This window comes from Nematolebias whitei, chromosome 15 (assembly GCF_014905685.2).
Source record: "Nematolebias whitei isolate Nwh7 chromosome 15, NemWhi1, whole genome shotgun sequence".
NCBI classification, from domain to species: Eukaryota; Metazoa; Chordata; class Actinopteri; order Cyprinodontiformes; family Rivulidae; genus Nematolebias; species Nematolebias whitei.
In genome coordinates this window covers 35,408,418-35,422,404 of record NC_056512.1, presented here as the reverse complement: position 1 = coordinate 35,422,404, position 13,987 = coordinate 35,408,418, and the positions used below count along the sequence as shown (strand labels likewise).

The window sequence follows — 13,987 nt, the reverse complement described above, 5'->3', positions numbered from 1 at the left end:
TATTTATGTATATATATATATATATATATATATATACTGTATATAACTACTACTTACTGCTTGTACTACTATTCTTATTTTGCGTTTTTTTACTTATTGCCGGGCTTCAGGGTACGGATTCCTTGCAATAAACGAGGGACTACTGTATATATTTTTGGATTGTACAGTAACGCCAAACTATTTCTTTACATCAGTGTTGCAGGGGTTTGATGTTTGTTTCCAGAGGTTATTGTGCAAAAGGTGGGGTACACCCTGAATATTTCATCAGTCCCTCATAAAGACACAAAGAACAAGCAAGTCAATCATCTGCACACATTCACACCTATTTAGAATAGCTTTTTAATGCTTGTTTTTGTACTATTGAATAAAACTGCGAGTACCTATAACCCCATGAAGAAGGAGAACACGCAAACTTCACAGAAAAACGCTCCAGCCTGGAGTGGAACCTGCAACCTTCTTGCTTAGAGGCAATGGTGTTCCAACTGTGCAGCCCAAGCAGGAATAAAGCTGCAACTTACAGACACAGACTGACAGGGAAGCTGGGTCACAGCTTACCAGAACATTCACCATGTTTTTCTGTGGGCATGATGTATTTTGCTATAAATGTTTGAGGAATTATAAACACACTGATGTATGAGAGGCCCTCTAGGATGCTTTTCATACAGATCCATTGCATTAAAAACTTCTGTCTGTCTCCAGAAAATGATTATCTTGTGACTGAAGCTTATCAGTTAATCATTTTGTAACCATGATGTATGTTGTTTTTCACCTTTATCTTTCTTTAAGAACACTCAATGGCCATCGGCCCATAATTTGTATTTAGTTAGGCAGTGTATGACATGATGTGAAATTTCCACTTCACATTTTGCCACTTCAGACTGGAAGCTCGAATGTTTTGTTTCTCCACTTGCAGCACTTTCATGAGCCTTGTAATCAAACTATTTCCATCACCACTAGCTTTGATGTTTTCAGTTTGTTCAATGCAGCACTTCCATCATGCTTAAAATTGTTTAGTATTGAAATTATGTTTCTGACAACCAAAACCTGAACATGACTGGTTCGTCAAGTACATCAGTCACTCTGACTTTCATTTTTGAACATAAATAATCCTTCACTCTTTTTCTGCTCAGAACACTAATTAACGTAAAAATGTATCAAATGTGCTTATGCGAGACTGTCGACGCTTTTCATTAACCAGATGTGAGACATTTGACAAGTCTTACAAACTGTTCTGAAAATGGGCTGAATTTCATACAGTGAGAACTTCTCCTAACCAGAGCGTTTATTTCACTGATGTTTCTGAACCTTCACAGCCTTACAGCTTCAGTAAGTCACACAAAGGCTTTCTGCCTTCACTTCTAAATGGAACATGTAAAACCCACTCATTGAAACTCAAAATATGATAGCTGAGTTAATGCCTGATTTACTTTTCTATAGCAGTGTTGGTTCTTAGTGCTAGTTAAACACTTTCCTAAGACCATGACAAATTATTTTTTATGATGCAGCATAAAAAATAAAAATTCTAGGCATGCACGATATTATCGGCATGGTATCGATATCGTCCGATATTAGCGATAAAGTGAAATATCGGACATCGGCCAGTCCATCAAAAATAACTCACTGATATAAGACACTTTTTTTTATTTTTTATATTTTATATAATTACATAGTGTTACATAATTTTCAGCCCCCTTTTTGGCATCTGCATTTGATAACAGGCAACATTGACAAATACCATGCAGAATAATGTAGTATTTTAATTCCACAGCAGAGAAAGCTATGTAGTCTCTGTAAGTAGGCCTTGGGGGGAAAAAAAATGGTTATCGGCTGTTGGATATTATTTTTATCTAGACAGGTCCTATGGTTTTGATCTGCTCAGAGACGGGATTATAATGAAATTATGACCCGGTTCTGACTGGGTTAAACTGGGCCAGCAGCTTTGAGAGTCTCCCTGGGATTTCAATATCAATCAAAGAACAGAGATTAATCTGCTTGCCACATCACGTAGAAAGGCTTTTGAAGCACCGTCTCATATTTCCTAACACATCAGAACCACATAAGATCCACAGAGATCACACTTAGTCACGCCCCTTCATACACTGACAGGTTGAGCTCCCCTTCTGTGAAGGAGGAGTCTAGGACCCTATAAATGAGTAATGACACGGGACATCGGGGCTCTTCCGGGTCTGTGAACGCGTCACAGACCGGAGAGGCCAGCGCTGTAACTGTTACCTTTTCCTGCCTTGAATTTAATATAACTGATAAAACTTAATTGACGTTTCCTTGATTTATTGATAATGAGAGTTGCCACTTCTGAGGGAGATTCGAGCCGGGGGAAAAGACGTGGGCTGGAGGTGGTTTCCGGATCCGGTGACCAGCCAGCTCCCATCTTTAACACGGCCAAATAAGTTTTAACATATCGGCATATCGGATATCTGCTCAAAATTTCACATCGTGCATCTCTAAAAAGTCCCACTCCAACAACCTAGTTGATCTTTATGCCTTGTTTTTGCTTGATACCTTCTAGTCACTATAGTCCTATGCATTGAACTCAAAGGGTTTCCCACTCATTATGGAACATGGTTTCGCACTATCCAAATGTGCACAAGCACCCAGGCAGTACATTACAGAAAGCATATATAAACCCAGTCAGCTGTGTGCTTGGATCATCTGGTTAGAAAACAGGCACATTTAGAAAGTAGCAGACTTTAACTCTTTGCTGGGAGAAGAAAGCCACATGCATGGGTGCCATGGTGAGGAGCAGCCATGCTACAGCCCCTGGCACGCCAGCACTGGAGTGTCACAAGTGCACAGCTAGATTGTCTTTGATTGAAGCTCGAAACCCTTTGTGAGTCATGCCTGCTTCTTAGATGATCTCAGGAGGCAAATCTCTCATTAATAGTGATGCGACGTTGAGGCAAGTTTCCCATGAAAGTTTTATCTGCTGTCGTTGTGGAGAATGCTCTCGTCTCAAACTGAAGGTGTTTTCCATCACAGCAGTCTGTTCTAATCCAGTAAAATGTAACTGCATCAAACTGATTGATAATTGATGAAATGAACTTTAATAACATCATTTGACTCCACTAGTTCTGCTTGATAATTCCTTTTAAATAAATCAGGCAGTACTGTAAAACAATGTGTGATAATTTATTCTAATTAGTCTTTTGAAATGCAAATGGTAAAAATACAAGTCACGAGCCTTGATTTGAATGAGTTCAAAAGCAAGAAACTTTAAAATCTTTTTTTTTTCCTTTTTCACGTGCAACATCAGGCATAGAAAATCTTTACACTGGTGAATATTTTGACAAGACTTTGCAGGAGACGTGTTTAATGCGATTAAAAAATTCTGTGTTGCAAACGATTGTTTCTTTCAAACATTTCCTGCTGAGATAACTCCACTGCTTACAATTAAATATTTCTGAGCTTGACTTTTTAACAAAGAGATCAGCAGGATGTCCTACTTTCCTGTTTTAGTGGGGGTAATAAAACATTTCCGCCTGATGCTTCATGGCAGAATTAAGAGAGATAAAATGTCAGCTGGGTGTTATGAATTACAAGAAGTCCCATCAAACAGACGGACTTCACCCCTGGGACAGGAATGACTCAACACACAAAGACAGCACACATACATACTCTTGCACAAACATGTGCACAGAAACATGTCCAGATGGTCATACACCTCTTGGGATGTTCAATTTCTGTCATTTCAACAGATCCGGGTATTTGCCTAATGGGTAAGATGCCATAAAACTCACTCAGGATATAAAAAAACATCCACTAACAGCAGATGAGACAGAAAATGTCATATTCATTCCTTGTCTTGACAGTTCTCATTTTTCATCTTGTTTTAGCAAAATTAGAATGGAACAAACTTTTTTATATATATATATATATATATATATACAAATGCAATATAAAGTTCTAAAACCTCATTTGAACTACATTTATTTTTAAAATCGCCCTCAGTGTCTGCCAGTATGAGGTCACTGTTATTAAATAATAGAGAGCTGAGATGATTTTAAGACAAAGTAAGGGATTACGGCACACACCAAACTGTGGGACTGTCTGGAGTCTTTGCCATCACTCTTAAATATGAACACCGTCTTTCCCACCCTGGAGCTCACTGACAGATAAGATCAGCCTGAGCATCACTCAGGACAGCTCTCCACCTCCCATCACCCTGCCAAAAAACATATGACTTACCACAGAGGCATTCACAAATGCTCAACCACTCAACTGTAGCTTTATTTTTTGTGCAACATTCACAGCTGGCTGAAACATTTTCTCCCACAGTTCTATTCAACTCTTATCACACACGCTTCAACTCATTCATTTTAAATCCTCTCTTTTCGTGCCTAAATCTGTGCCATTCTCTTCCGTTCCTCATGTTGTCTTTTTTTACATTTACCAGATCTTGCTCAAGCATTTAAGGCAAATTAATTCATACTCACACTTATAATCCTTTCTGAGGTGCCCCCTCTGGAGACGGTGGTCCCATTGAGTCCCACAAGTGAGGGCAGAGTCTGAGACATCCAGTTGGTCACCATGGCCATAGTGCTGAGCACTGCCCCGATCTTGAGCATGGGAACACTCATGTTTGCTTCCTGTGTGGCCCGGCACAAATGGCCTGACAGCCAGCTCTGCCCTGCCCTAGCCTAGACCTTCGCTCCAGTCAGCCCCCTTCTTCCTCAGACAGCCTGGGCAGAGTAACAAGTCAGTCAGCTTCTGCTTCAGGTCTGAACAGCAGCAGATCTCTCAGGATGGATAAAGCCAAGCTGTAATACGTCCACACACTCCTGGCTCAGTCAAACAAATGGACAGAGACCGATTAAAGGAGAGCAGTTCACATCCAATAGCATCACACTGAGAGCCTTTCCCCTCAGAGTGGCTGTCTCAGCTTCAGCCCTGGTTCCCTCTCTCCCTCCCTCTCCCCTGTCTCTCTTCCTCAAGATGCAGAGCTGCGCATGGCTGTTTCTTTGTCTCATCCCCTCCCATTCAGCCTCTCCTGTTTCATGTTTTTTCTTCTTTTTTTTTTTTGCCAGCCCTGTTTTGCATGCAGTTTTCTATCCAGTCTTCCCCTTCCCTCTTGTATTCTCTGACATTTGGTGTTTTTTTATGACTCACATCTTGGTGTGTTTGTGCGTGTTTGTGTGTAGATGTAAGACCGGCTGATTTCAAAGCTCTGATGTATATGGGGCTTGTGAGTGCCCGGGGCATCTGACTACCTTCCTTTGCACAGTCGACTGTCCCGCTGTTTAATCTCATGGTCTGGAATAGATGACTGAGAATGTGACATGATGGATGTGAAGGCTGGCCACATGGACAGCTGGTTCTGCAAAGGTATTAAAATGGGAGAGATCCAGGTGCTTCTGCCTACTGCTGCTCCCGACAGCTCATCTATCACTTTTGCTTCATGACAGTCTAGACATTTTGTAGCTCGCACTGTTACTTCCTGGACCACATCCATATTCTAGCCAATCATTTTCTACAAGCATTGCACTTTGCCAAACCCATATTACATCATCACTTTCACCGAACAACATACCACTGAGTCCCGTACACTTCTCTAAATGTTGTGTTCAACTCACCTCAGCAGTCAGTTTAGTTAAATATGATAAACGGAAGCCAGAGTGCTTCTTTAAACATGAATATTTGCAGTGTTTTAAGAACTATGTTTCAACCAGTGCATCTGTAAGCACAATCCAAGCAGGTAATGATGCAATCAGACATACCAGCTGTTTGTGAATTTTTTTTTTCCAACTCCGAGATTGGTAAACCTGATTCCAGCCTTTTGAAGGACACACTGAGTCTGTAAATGAGGGGAAATATTTTCAAATCAAAAAGGTGCATGAAGTTTTCCTCTCCTTATAAAGAAATTGGTCGTTGGCAGCACAATTTTATTCACTAAACTGCCGCACACACGAGGATAGAATGGCCTACTCTGACAAAAAGGCCAAGTCATCTCGTTCTCTTCCTGGTCTGATGACTTATTAATTTTGTCAGCCATGTGGGGCTCTGCTCCCCTGCCTGTCCTGATGGGTGACTGATACAGACTCCTCTGTGGGGATGAAGCAATATGAGAAGAGACAGCTTTCTGTTCTCCATCCAAACAGTGTCAGCACACTGCTCACTGCTAGCTTCAGCTATTTAGCTATTTTTGCATCAACATTGCCCCCACGTGGTTCTGAATAAAACTGCAACCAAAAGCAGCCTTTTGTTGAGCTGCAGTGAATCAGGTGATGGATAACCTTCATCTCATGGGGATGTTTCAGTTTCATATCCATCCATTAGGGTCAAATGTTTATTATTACTATATTTTGTGTCTACAGACGTTTTAATGAAGCAAGGAACACATTTGCATTCGCATCAAACACAAATACATGTTTCTTTAGATTAAATATATTTATGTCATGTAAATAAATATTATCAATGCCATTTTGATAATGATCTTGTGAAAAGACATTTGCTGTCTTTTTCTTTCACTGCAGCATTAAAGGTGTAGTAATGGTCATTTCCACTAGATGGCAGCAAAGACTAAAACATGATGCAGACTTTCCTTGACCTTGAATCCTTGAGCTTCTCTTGTCTGTGTTGTATTAAATAAACTTTAAACAAAGAACCAGGTTGGTGTTAACTAATACACTATTGTGGATAATTAAAGGGGCTGTCATCAGTGCACAACTGCAGTTACTGTATATAAATAATGGCATGAGTTTGGCAAGAATATAAGAAGAAATTCAAGTTTAAGATATGTTTTATTTTTAAAAATGTCCTGCAGTTAGTTTGATTGCTGCATATCTGCAGAAAAAGATGAATGCAATTCAAAGTATCTGTCTATTTCATAAAGTAAGACAACGCAGCCTCTGAAAAGTTATAAAGGGTGACGGTAAAGCATAATGAAATTTCTGGGATTTAAGAGAAGACGTGATTGTTTAGTCCTTCAGTGGCTGAAAAATTGCCATCTTTGTTTTATTGCGATCATCAAATAAAAGCACAAAGGAGTCTGATACAATAATTCATCAGCTCGTTTTAAAAACCACGACCTTCACAGTTAAATCAGTAACCAAACAAAGTCTCTAAAGAGTTCACATTACAATCTTACGGTGCTCAATTTTAAATCCAATTAGATTTTAATGATTCCTGTGACCCAACTTTGATGTCACATTTTTATTTACAAAGTGGAGATCGCAGGCCATTTTTCTAAAGTGATGGAGGATGAAAATAAGGAGAGAAATGCAGATGATGTGTCACACTTCAGAGGCTTTAAGGCTCCAACAATCCACTGACTAATCACAGTCTGTTGGCGGATCAAGCTTTCATTAAGGAAGGCAGCTAGCCATTTAACCTGTATTAATTTAATCCCTTTTGATTAATTTTTACAGCTATCTCATTCTTCATAATTTCCACTCTGATAATTGGCTAGCTTAATTTCCTCTGTACTGTAGCTCTGCAGAGTCATTACATGCAAGTTTTCTATTGCTCTCGTTCCTCCTTCTCTCACTCTCATCCTGTGTTTGTTGCTTTTCTTGGCCTCTAACAACGAGGAGAAAAACTAGTAATTTATCATTCTTGTGTCCTTTCCTTTATTGTTTCTAGCTTAAGTTAATGCATTTTTTTTATTTATGTGTATCGTTGTATGCTTATGAATAGATTTGCCAAACATAAATATATTGCAACATCAATATAATTTTAATTTGAGAAGCATTTTGTGCTTCAGCAACTTACCAACACAATTGTGTGCTTCATTATAAACGTCTAAAAAAAACCTACTTATCTCCTTGCCTAGGGCATGCTGTATAGAGGACATTTTTAATCAGTTCAAATGGTGAAAATGCCCACCAACCACATGGATTCAGCAGAATTTCTGCAAACCCATGGATGGCAGTAGAGCACTACATAGCCCCGAGGCCGCAGACACAGGCTCAGGGTGAGGTAACAATACTTGGGAGCAGAAAATACCAAGCAGTTGCTGCACTGTCACAGAGCACAAACACACAGCCAGCTGCAAGTCTGAAGCTAAAACACCGGAGCCAACCACACCTCAGCTAATGTCACAGACAGGACGCCGATTTTAAATGATGATGAAGGGATCGGAGATGTGCAGAAAGTGAGCTCTGTCTGAGCTCGAAATATGCTGGAGTCATCTTGTTCTGAGCACACTGGCGACTTTTCTGAGTCATGATTCCTTAATTAGCTGATGGACAACAAAGCCTGCAGCCTTCTAAATGCATTAACGTCAAAATCATCCTAAACAAAGTGGGACCTTTATTACCATGGCAACTACTGAAACAACATGAATAAACCTTGCCCCAAGGTTCAGGTCAGAAGAAACAACGTTTTCAACATGGATTGTTTAATTCATTAATGGCTCCTGTGGGCCTTTAGTAGAGAAAACGCATTCGGTGTTTTAAATTTCACAGACACCACAGGAGGGCTAAAATATTCAGTCAAACTGACATCTGCATGTATGAATCTCAGGGAGACCATGCTATTAATATTAATATGTTCAATATTTCAATCAGTGAGCGATCACAACAGTAAAGTAGGACATTGTTAATTACAGATGATTATATTATGAATTAATGGTTGAAGCTTGCTGGAACACCTTACACACGAGCCTACAGCATGCACTGCATGCTTAGCTTGCATCAGCATAGCTTTACAAGCCTAAAGATGATGAAATCATTTCAAATATCGACTACATTTCTATGATAACAAAAAACCTGCATTAAAATGGGACTCCTGTGCCGATGTGTCGTGTATCCACTGTTTTGTTTGTGTGCATCAATACTTGCTCAAACAAAGCTTTCTCTCCACTGAGCTGTAAAATGTCCTTATTTCTCTTGGTTGGTGATTAATACAGCATTGTGTGAGTGGCCCAGGCTGAGCCATGCCATGCACTTTACGGTAACCACCTCATTGTGAAACAATAAGAAGAATACAAACAACAATGCTGCATGAGACGCAACCCAACTGTTTTAGTGGCCATCAGTAATTGCAAATGTCTTTTTCTAGTCAGAAACAGCAGTAAAAAAAATCTGCTATGAAGACTATTGGCTCTATTGACTACAACACAGACACACACACACACACACACTGTAAATGTGGTGGGTCTTTTTTGTACTTAAAATGCTGCATTTATATTTGCACACTAAATAAGAGATATCCCTGACTTTGGTGAGATTGTTGTACTGTGGCTGCATCTGGAATCCAGCTGACTCCAAAGGTTCATCATCAGTAAATGTCAACCCAGTGATTACTTTTTGAAAGTTTTATTAAAATCTGTTAAATAATTTCGGAGATTATTTTGTTGCCAACTGTTTAAACAGAAATACACACAGACATTATGGCTCAACCTTTGCCTTTAGCATAGGTACTGATTAATGTGTAGTTGGAGGTGAATGTCTCTGGAAGTGAATTTACAACTCTAAAATTTACCATTAGAATAATATTAGATTACTTTCTGCATTATTTTATATGCTTATATATGTTTTTGTTTTTTCCTTCCTATCATAAACTCATAAGACTCGGAAAACTGAATGAATGTAAAGTGTAACTATAGAGTATTGGAGAAGGGGTAGGATTAAATAAGTTTTACTTATTCATACCCCTTTTCAGATGCATTAAATGGGATTTGTGCATTTACATGGGTATGTATACATAAATAAGTGTGCACATTGGGTATATACTTATTTTACATATTTATTTATTTTGTGTGCGTTTAGTCAGAGCAGATGCATTTACTTATAGAACTCCTTGTAAAATAAATGTATATGTTCAAATGTGCATATGTGTGTGCGATATGTGTAGGCATATATATGCATGTATAGATACACAGATTCATATAGTGTTGTTACACCCTATACAATGGTTTTGACATGTCTGGAATGAATCAATAAATAATAATAATAATAAATGTAAATGTCTTTACCAAAATTCAGTCTTAAAAAACAATGTATTGTTATATAAATAGAGCAAAACAAGTAAAATGTTACATCCCAGCAATTTATTACTTCAAGCAAACTGAGTGAAAAGCAAACTTAGGTCAGTCTACTGAATCTCAATTTATTCCTGGAACTCGCATTCAAATTTATTCATGCAAAGATTGATTGCTCTTGATTGCTCTCTTGATTATGATCCCGTCAGTCCACGGGGTTGTATGCAGGCTTATTTGTTGGACACTGGGTGTGACAAACTGTATATGTTTGTCTTGCAGATGGCTCAATCAGGCTCAAGTAAGGTGCCACGTTTTGCCTCAGGCATGCTGAAGAAAAGCCCTGCTCAACGCAATACAAAAGAACTACATGCGCCAATCAGCTGCCTTGCCTTCTGCAGCACAGCGTGGCTCAGCATTCTGCCCCTTACCATGCCAGCAGCACCAGTTGAACATTACTCACTGCAGCCCATCTCCAGGCAAACATCCATTTAAATATTGCATCCACATCCAAAGTTAAAGACATGTGGGTATGCATCCATGCCCATAATTACAGTGATGTTTCTGACCACATGGTGACCTAATGACGTCATATAAACCTTCACATTTTTTAATACAACAGAAGCAGTCCTGAGCCACTTCATGACCTTTTGTTCCCATCCAGCTAATCAAACTTTCTCTCTCTTACATAGGAAAAGATATTTCTGTGAATGGAATAATTACTGACGGCATATTGGAACTGCCAGTAAAAAGGTAGATGAAACTCAAAATGAAAGCTCTTTAATTGAGACTGCGCCGACATGTCTCTTCGAAATGCCCTTTGCTGAACTTAGGGTGCTGGCCTTGTCATCAGAATTCAAAATAATTTAGTGTTTTCCACCCATAACTCATCTTTCACAGAGTTCTGGTAACATCACTAACAGTGCATCAATTGTCAACACGTGTCATAAATGCACATCCTGTTGAGGCTGCAGGCTCCAGTTCCCCAATCAAAAATAATATTTTAAAATATACTTTTGCACTACTAATGTTATGTTATCTCATTGTGATACTTTCAGTGTGTTTTTATTTTGTTATTGATGCATGAATCTTATAAGAATTGTTGCTGACAGCTGTCAAAAGGCGAAGGCCGACAATTATGTTTTTTGCTCATAGCTGTGTATGTTCATGTTCCTGCCCCATCAAAATATTTTATGAAACACAGGAAAAACAGGATTGAAACTTTCAGAAATTGTTTCTTGGATCTACATTTAATAATTTTTTGAAGACATAATCCATAATGTACGTCACCACCATATACAGAAACACTAACATAGCTATGATTCAGGTCCTTTTGCAGCTATCACGCTAAGATTTTGATGTGGTAGTAGCTGAGAGTCATTCACAATACAAAAGCTGACATGTAATTTTGCATGAGCTTGTGCAGAATCAGAGTCAGCTTGATTGTCACTGCACTGAAGCACAACAAAATTACATTTCAGTACAGCCCATCTGAAGAAACACAAACAAACAAACATACAACAGACAGGGTAGACGGGGTGTCTGAGGCTGCAGCCTCACTGAGAGGCACTTCCTTTTTTATTAGAGAAAGGGGAACATGAAGGAAGAGGAGGTAAAAAAAATATCTCTGCAAAAAACTGCAAAATGTAAAAAAAAAAAAAAAACCAGCGCAAAAAGCCGAGCAGGAGGGAAACGCGTCCGCCTTCACCGAGAGCAAGGGAGAAATTTTTAACATTATTTTCAAGGTTTTACCTAAATTGTTAAAACTCTTTCATTTCTTATCTTAAGCTGATCTCAGTGTCTGGCATGAAAAGCTGCGGGAGACGTTCATTCCCTCAAGGAATGCCACTACTTTACTTCAATAAAGAGTTTATTTATGTTCGGATGCAGATTGTTAGTGCTTTGCTGGAGGATTAAAGAGACAGCCAGTGGACAAAGTGACTGCGCGCTTATGAGTCACTGTTTACAAATGTCATGCCGTCACAGAGTGTAGGTATCACCATCATTGGCTAATGACCGTGGAGGATTACACAAGAGGAAAACAAGTCAAAGAAACAACCCAGCAGATAGAACAGATGATTCAGACGGATGCTGTGATATTTGAAAGAGGCAGAGAGACAGAGAGTGAAAGCATCTAACAAAACCACACAGGATGTTGTATTTGAAATTCCCTAAGGTGATGAGTTTACATCTTGTCTGTTTTCTGCCACGTCTGCAACAGCAGAACTAATGGGAGCAGAGAGGAGTGGCGAAACCTTGCCAATTATAGTCTGCTTTAGTAGATGGCAGCATAATGTTCTGTGTTAGAAATGGTCAGGGAAAAACAAAACCATGACCAAAGCCCGTCAGCTATAAACTGCACGGCTAATAAAAATGAAGGGACAGAAGCAGCCTGCAGGGTTCAACCTTTTCGTCAAAGCTCACACTGAATTCTCCATTTGCTTCCTCTATCTTCAGGTCATTAATGCTCACAGAAGCTGTAACATTTAATTAAGGGGACATTATTAGTACAACACAGGCACAGTATGCAGAGAAAAGAAATCCCCAAACAGCCCCTAACTGAATATTACATTTACAGCCAGTTGGAGGCAAAAAAAAAAAAAAAAAAGGCAAAGTAAAAACTTTTGTAAAAACAAACAAACTTGCCTTTGTATGCTTTTCCAGAGTTTAGCTATGCTGCTAAAAAAAGGGGGTGTTTTTTTGTATAAATGAACAGTCTTGTCTACAGCCTCTTCTTTTCTACCGTTCTCTACTGATTCCAGACATGAACTGATCCATTCAGTGATTATGGAAACAGACAGACAAGAAAACATCAACAAACTGGGGAAATGAGCTTACAGAAGAGAAAATGAGAGGTTTATATGAACGTAGGCTAATGTGGAGTCAGTCGAGTGTGAGATGAGAAGTGTTCCGAGTGAGAACGTGGAGGTGGGAGGAAGGTAAAAAGGCCCTAATGGTAAAGAGTGGCCTGAGAGTCCTCACACCACTGGGAGCTGCTGGATCGTGGGAGTGGATCTGCAGTGACAGATGTAACATTCAGCAGGCACTGAACTGTACAGCTAACACAGCGTCCTGCACTGACATCTTAGTTTTGTGCACATCCCAAAATATGAGAATGAAGGAGAGAGATTTAAAAACGCTGCAAAGGTCAGTTTATGATAAACTGCAGCTCTTTGGTTTTTAAGTGATGGAAGATGTTTTGCAGCTTGCTCTTTGCAGACTGTGCAGATCTGCTGTGCCTAATGATGATATTTGGAACTGAATAGATCTGAGGGCAGACACAATATCAGAAAGGTCATTTTTTTCATTAATATTCTATGCAGAAAAAGGAGAGGGAGATGAGTTCTTCCTTCAGGAGTCGCGTTCATTCACTAATTGTTAAAATTATAGTTCTTTGCTGCCCTCACAACATGTCACTGTGAATTGTGGTTGCCTTTTGCTCCTGGGACATTTCTTTGTTGACTACTGCCTGATTGCAAGGTGTAAAAAAAAAAGACAACAGTCTGTTTCAGATAGATTTAACCTTGATGCAGAAGACACTATGACAAACACATTTTAATATTTATGGATTTGGGATAAAAGGATTTATGGGAAACCACAGATTTTTTTTTTTTGACACACTTGTGAGGAAACACATCTGTAAAATTAAAGGCCTATCATTTCTTAAAAAAAAAAAAATGCACGTCTTTCACCTCCGTTCATGCCAGAGTTTCAGAGTTTTAGACTAAGATCGTCTCATGATGAGAAATGACAGTTGGAGACATTTTGGTGAAACTTTAACAAATATTTTGATGCACAATCAAAGAGGTTTTGCAAGACATCGTGCATAAAGTCAGTGTTAGGAATGACTATTCTATTTTCTCATCACAATTTAGTTCATTATCTGCAAAGCTGATGGTGTTATAGGCATTTCTGAGTAAGTTAAATTTTCTGAGGCTGTGCAAATTTACCTGTGGCAGTCTTGAATTTGATGGAATTGAAAAGTAAATAAGTTATTCATATGTTTGATGTGGAGTTGAACTCGAGTGCAGAAAAAAAATCAAAAGGCTCAGG

At 39.1% G+C, this 13,987-nt stretch overlaps 1 protein-coding gene across 2 annotated transcripts in view; it reads right to left on the bottom strand.

The window, feature by feature from the left end:
• olfm2a (olfactomedin 2a) overlaps window positions 1-13,987 on the bottom strand; it is a 68,439-nt gene that overhangs the window by 27,852 nt on the left and 26,600 nt on the right. The window contains exon 1 of one of the 2 annotated variants that reach the window (XM_037688427.1): window positions 4,452-4,645. The exons of the other annotated variant lie outside the window; for it this stretch is intronic. Coding sequence (XP_037544355.1) covers window positions 4,452-4,595 — 144 coding nt within the window. The 5' untranslated portion in view covers window positions 4,596-4,645. Of the gene's footprint in view, window positions 1-4,451; window positions 4,646-13,987 lie in introns of those variants that run through there. 2 annotated transcript variants of the gene reach the window in all.